At 47.4% G+C, this 6,537-nt stretch overlaps 1 protein-coding gene across 1 annotated transcript; it reads right to left on the bottom strand.

Moving 5' to 3' along the window:
- Nucleotides 1-2,977: 2,977 nt before the first annotated feature.
- LOC143509760 (pepsin A-like) lies at nucleotides 2,978-6,486 on the bottom strand. Its single transcript, XM_076998584.1, has 9 exons — nucleotides 6,142-6,486; nucleotides 5,796-5,946; nucleotides 5,477-5,594; nucleotides 5,272-5,390; nucleotides 4,881-5,074; nucleotides 4,501-4,617; nucleotides 4,178-4,319; nucleotides 3,227-3,325; nucleotides 2,978-3,115 (listed from the first exon to the last, which is right to left on the bottom strand). Exons 1-9 carry the CDS (start codon nucleotides 6,198-6,200, stop codon nucleotides 2,978-2,980), a joined length of 1,137 nt encoding a protein of 378 aa, XP_076854699.1. The 5' UTR covers nucleotides 6,201-6,486.
- Between the last annotated feature and the right edge of the window lie 51 nt (nucleotides 6,487-6,537).

Here is a 6,537-nt window from a genome sequence, read left to right as displayed (position 1 = left end):
ACCCTAGCAACGCTCACCCTAAGCCCCAATAGCTAACCTTAACACGCCTAACGCCAGCTCCATCCTCCATGTCCCCACATGTCGCTTCTGTGCTAACGCGAAAGGACACCCCCCCCCCCCAGACCCGCAGTGTGACGGGGAGTTCAGTTTGATTGTCTCCCTACCCTTGGCGACAGGGTAGCTGTGGTTTGTAATGGCAGCGGCTCCCTCTGGAGCAGACGGTAAACGGCTGCGTGGTATGAGTCTTCATGACTCCATGCCCCACACTGTGCACCACAGGGTTACCGGATCCGGCCGTCCGGCCCGTTTCCGAGCCTCTGTCGCGCTTTAGTGCCTCCTGTGACTGGTGCGCTCAGCCCGAGCTGCTCTGAAACGCTCCGTATCAGTTACACGTGTCTGATTGCAGCATGCTGCTCCTGTATGTTGATTTGCTGAGGCTATTAAATTGTGAAAACCTGCTTTATGGAAAACGGGGGGGATAAAGATGGTCGTAACGCAGGGGCATTAGTGTGGCCTCACATATGAAAGTGCTTTTGGAGCAAAGGCAGCATATCTTAAATTAAGAGGAAGACGTTGTAAAAACCTTTACACCGTGTGTTAATTTAACAACAGTGGCAAAACAACTGAGCATGTATTGGATTGTACCGAATCACTGAATGAGCAAGGTCGAGCTAAGAGATCGAGCTCACCTTGTGAGTATCGCCCTCTAGTGCTGAGGAGGGCTTGTATTTGTCAACATCCTTCTGACTCCTAGATCCTAGAAGGACTGCGCTAGTTTGGTTTAGGAGCGGTGCGTCTCTGAATGTGATGTCCTGAGCAGTGGTCGCTGAGACGGACGAGGCCATGGGCAGTTCTGGACTCTCCATGTGTGTAGAAGCTGTTGTGCTGGCTGTGATCTCACAAAGGCAGCTTTCCAACCAGCCAATCAGCAGTGTGCTTTCACGTTGGGCCTGCCTGTATGCTCCTCCCTGCCTGCATCTTCTACCCCCTTCTTCCTCTGTCTCTCCCTCTCTCTCCCTCTCTCCTCTTCTTATCCCTCTCTCTCCCCGACTCTATACTCTAAATGCTGTACAGTCATTTAAACTCCTTGTACTTTTCTGCCATTCAGTTTAATGGCAACACCTCACCTACACCACTTTGGCCATTTATACTAATGCAAATTGACTTAGTTACAAAACTTGTTTTTTTTTTCTTCCTATTAAAAAATAAACAAATGAATACACATGCTCCACTGTGGTGGAAGCCCAAGTGATGTGTGCTGTGGTGTAGCCACGCCCCATCTCCCAATCAGAACAGAAGCTGACAGTGGTCTCTTCCTCTTCCACCCCTCCCCGTCCCTCACACACACACACACACACACACACTCACTCATGTAGAGCTGCACACACATGAAAACACTTATATAAGTGTCCCCTCCCCCTCCAGTGTCCCCTCTCTCACGAGTCCTTGTCCCTCTCAACCAGGTCAGGTGAGGGGGGGATCTGGGACGTGGCTGTACGCTCACATGCAGAGGATCACGGGCGTGCGGCTCTAAGGTTGACTGCAGCTTCAAGCCTGCTGCCTCAGATGTGTTCAGTCCATCCAGGCAGTGAAGGAGAAGAAAGTTTCGATGAAGACACACACAGGCCTGGAGGCCAAGACCCAGAGAAGGACACGCAGCAGCTCCGTAATAGCGCCCCCTGCCTGTCACGGCTGCCAGAAGCATGGTGGGCCAGAGCAGTCTCCACTGGTTGTGATGGGCAGTTTGGGAATCCCTTATATGGTGATGGGTGGGGGGCTTGGGGGGTTGATCCTGAAAAGGCAGGATGGAGTGAATGCTGGGATTACACTCAGCCAGCCCTAAACCTAAAGTGGCAGAGACGGACCTGCATAGGAATGGACAGCATGGACTCTGAAAGGCCCAGCTGCCGTACCATCAGACCTGCTGACCCGAGCCTGTGTTCTCCCATAACCTAGTGTGAGAATCCAAGCCTGGAGGGGTGGGGCAGAGGTAGCGGTGGAGTGAGTGTGTGTGTGTGTGTGTGGTGGGGGGGGTAACATACTGGGCTTTTCCCTGTAGCCAGTGCTTTAAAGCTCTGCCCTTAATCCGCTTATTGTGCTAGTGATCAGGTTGGAAAGGGTCTGAACATACAGCCACACAGTGGTCTAAGCACCTTGGGGGCTGTTCTGCAGAGGGCCTGTATGTGTCGGCGCCTAACCTAACGCTAGCTGGGTCGCCGGTGCCAGAGCGGCTGCAGCCAGACGTGCAGATGAGAGCCGTGAGGCGTTGGCCGCACTTCGCTCAGTAGCAGGACCAACTGGGGAACGCTCGGCCGAGCCATACTGGAACCATTATACAAATATCTCTTGTCTGTTTGATCCACTCATATTTGTCCAAGAGCTGTGGACCAGCCTCAGACACCCTGGAGACCGACACGCTGCCACACAAGCGGTGGCTCCTCGCACACCGCCACTCCTGAAGCACGCGTGAAGGAGCGCTGTGTTATGCAAGCCCTCTCCGCGCTCCCTCCACGCCTCACATGTGCAGGGGGGTGTTGGTAGGCACGAGCCTGCACTGCCGGATGGTGCGGCTACAGCGCCATCTAGTGATTGCACTGAGCAAGTTTTTATTTTTTGAAGCGTAATGAGATTTTGTTATTGTATTGCTTTTTTGTCTGCAACATCCAGAAATTAGAATGGAAGTAGAAAAACATTTTCATCACCTTTTTCACACTGAGGGTTTGTACACCTCTGCTACTAATATTTCTTTCACCAAACTATTTTCTTATAAATGTAAACTGGTGCAGTGGTTATCTCCCCTCAATAACATTCTTACTTTTCACAACTGCCATTTCTACAATTTCACAATCTCACAATAAATGAATAATTACAATGTGTGTACTTTTAAATGCCTTTATTAAATTTTTATTGTCATTTTTTCTGGATTAATAATTTCATCAGCCAACAGATTAACATCCCCCAGCAATGCCGAGTGGCTTCACACAGCCTTTGCCAGCCCCACTGAGTTGGTTCTTCTGTTAAAGATTGTGTAGTATTGCCTAATGAACACATCACCAAGGATCCACAGGCTAGAGCCGCCATTGGCAAAACCAGTACGACAGCCGTAGTAGGCAGACTGCAAACAATAAAAACAGGTTTCAGGGGCGCACTGTGCCGGTCAGTACACACCATCGTTTTGAGTGCCGTGAGTGCATGTCACCTGGTGCCTGTGGGGCCAGGGACTCACCTGTCTGACGTATGCTGAAGCGGGAAGCGTGAAGGAGTAGCCGTGGATGTTGAACGTCACTGCCGGCATGCTAGCAATACTGTTACAGTTCACCACAGCCTGCCAGAAGGTACGAGTCCCGTTTGAAAACGAATGTCCAGACAAAATATATTGGAATACATATCTTTCATTGGTAACCCCTTACATTAAGTGTTGACTAATGTGAAGTAATGCATTAGTTAACATGAACAACACATGAAGTAACACATTAACATAAACTAACGTTAAGTAAACATGTAACGGCGGCTCCAGTTGTGGCTCTTTGTTGCTCGCACCTTTTTAGAGCTTTAGTGTTTTAGTTTGGAGCAAAAGGGACTAAAGAGCTAAAAACAGTATGGACACACTTCAGTTCCTATGCTGATAGTACAGAGGTGTATAATCCAGGTTCAGAAAGTAAAAGTCCTCACCAGGATTTTGCTCAGGCTTCCTGTATTGTGTTGATTCCACTAATTTTACCTGGATTTCACTAATTAGAAAATCTAGCAAGCTTGAGCAAAATCCTGGTGAGGACTTTTACTTTCTGAATCTGGATTATACACCTCTGCTGGTAGATTTGGGATATTTCCAAGTTACCCATTACTTATGTATGTTAAATCAGTACAATGTAATATGTTCTTTTAAGGTCGCACCAAAAAAGGTGCGAGCAACAAAGAGCCAAAACAGGAGCCGCAACTGTTACATGTTTAATTAACGTTATTTAATTATTGTTAATGTGTTACTTCATGTGTTGTTCATGCATTACTTCACGTTAGTAAGTAAACACTTAATAAAGTTACCATTTCATTAAAGGCTATTGTCAAGAGTTCTAGTCTATTGACAAGAGTTCTATTAGAATGGTGTATTCAGTTTGTATCATATTTTTATTTCTTACTATCTGGGGCATTTGTGAGTGATTGCAATAGTTGTACTTACATCTCCATTGGTAACAGTAGCTCCCACCCATCTGTTGATGTTGGCAATGTCGTTGTTGGAGCCAGTAATCAGGGAGGTGCCAGTGTCCACAATAGCCTGGCATCCGCCACTACAAGCGACGACCTGCCCGTTGATGGTGACACTGGGGGGAGGAACAGGACACAATCATCTCCTGATCCAGCAGGTGTTCACAGCCAAATGATCAACACCAAAACAGCAGTGAACACTGCCGTATGTTTTCATTTAAGATGGCCGATGTGGCTTTGACGGAACACTCCTGATATATAGGCTTCAGTACGTCAGGGACTCTCAGGGTTAGTTACCTGTCCACAGTGATTTGCCAGTATGTCTCAGATGACAGAGGGACCCAGACCAGAGAACCAGTGTAGTGGTTAGGGTTGTACCCACCAAATATAACTTCACTGCCAGTTTGTGAGTTGCTGTGGACAGAGCAAGACTCTGTGAATATGTTGATGGCAAAATTTTGTTTAATTCTGGTAGGTTTTCCTTTTCCTTTTTTTAAATGGTGCCTTCAAAACCATGTTTCAGTAAAGATGATCAACTGGAAACATACATCACCATTACATCCCTATTATTATTATTATTATTATTATGTTAATATCATCGTGTTTTTGTCTTCACTCAGCAGATAGGATTACAGAAATGTGCTCTGTCATAAAGGGCTAAACTGCTACTTGTTTACCCGCTCAGGTAAACAGAGAAGAAGTCCTGCACCAGACCCTGCTGCACCATGTTGTCAAAAACGGGCTGTGCGTTGGAGGCGGCCAGGCGAGGGTACGCCAGACCCAGGATACCGTCAGCCCGCATATGAGCCATGAAGGGAGCCTCAGTCTGACTCAGACCAAACACCTGATGGGGCACCTGGAGACCTCCCACCTGAGAGCAAACCCAACACACTGAACCATGAGCAAAGTCACGAGGTCAGATATTCATTCACGGGCACATCGTTACATCCTAATCACAAGTGTTAACTTGATGATTGTCACATTCCCTTTGATAATAAACTGGGCAGCTGTAAATGTATCACTGGTAATTTATGCGTAATAGCAGAAATATCTTTTTAATGCCCTTACCTTAACGGTATCGTATCCCAGGAAACCAGTCATGCTGCCAGTACCATACTGGATTGATAGTGGCTGATTGGTTGCTTGGAAGGTGCTGGACTTCTGAGGGTTGAACCTGTCATGGTTGCCTGTGAGGAGCATTGACAAGAACACATCTTTAGCTCCAGCGATCTCCAGCGGTGAAGAGGTGTAGAACGTGAGGGGTGGTACGCACTGCATGCAGCGCTGCTGCAGTAGACGGAGGGAACCCAGAGGTTGGAGGAGCCTGTGTCGAAGATCACCTGGAAGGACTGGGGTGGGGTGCCGATGGAGATGACGCCATAGTATGAGAGCTGGAGAATGAGAAAAAGCCATTAGAACCTAGATGATCCATTAGAACCGAGCTGAGAATCTCACCATGTCCTGTAAGTACAGAACCATTTTAAGTACGCCTGATGTCCTCTGTGCTGTAGCCATAGAGTTAATATGCTACGTTTTAGCATTCTGATGTTTTAGCAACAAGCACTCTTTCCTGGAGAAGATTCATTATTTACGTCAGCGTCGTTGGTCATGGACTCGTATCCAACGGCGTAAGTCTGGGTGAACCTGCCCATGGGGTTGAAGGGGTACTTCAGCCTGTACTCATCCCACTGACCCTTCTCTTCCAGGTCATCCCGGGCACTCTTCCCTTTGATCAGAGAGACCCTGCCACCGAGAGAGAACACCGGTCACTAGCGAAGGCTCAGAGAGAGCACCCATGTGAAGATCTAATTAAACCAAGAAAGCTTCAGCGTGACATTGTTTTCCCTCTGATCCACTGCTGTTTTTGATGTCATACGGCTGCTCTATTTCCCACTCTCATTCCCCAGGGCTTGGCGTGTGTTGGTGGTCTGCTCTCACCTGTAAGTGCACTCGCTGAGCGCCAGCACGGCGCACAGGACCACGGCCCACTTCATCATGGTTGCTGCTAAACACTGGTATGTTGGTATGTTGACTGAATACGAAGTCTGAGAGACCTACTTTTATACACCTCAGCAGCAAACGCCTGTACACTGCGTGACCCTGATAAAGAACTGCTGAGGTCAGGTGTCAAGAGATAAGGTGAAGTGTAGAATAACAAATACCAACGTCCTCTAGACAGTGTCAATAACCCTGATAGAACATGGACAATACAACTTAGGCTCTTGTCAATACTTTAAAAAAAGCTAGATCTTAAAGATAAGAGATAAGGTAATAGGTTCAAATGTATAATAATAATAATAATAATAATAATAATAATAATAACCTGTATGGCCA

The sequence above is a fragment of the Brachyhypopomus gauderio genome, chromosome 3 (genome assembly GCF_052324685.1).
Source record: "Brachyhypopomus gauderio isolate BG-103 chromosome 3, BGAUD_0.2, whole genome shotgun sequence".
Lineage (NCBI taxonomy): Eukaryota > Metazoa > Chordata > Actinopteri > Gymnotiformes > Hypopomidae > Brachyhypopomus > Brachyhypopomus gauderio.
This window is presented reverse-complemented; position numbering and strand designations above follow the sequence as displayed.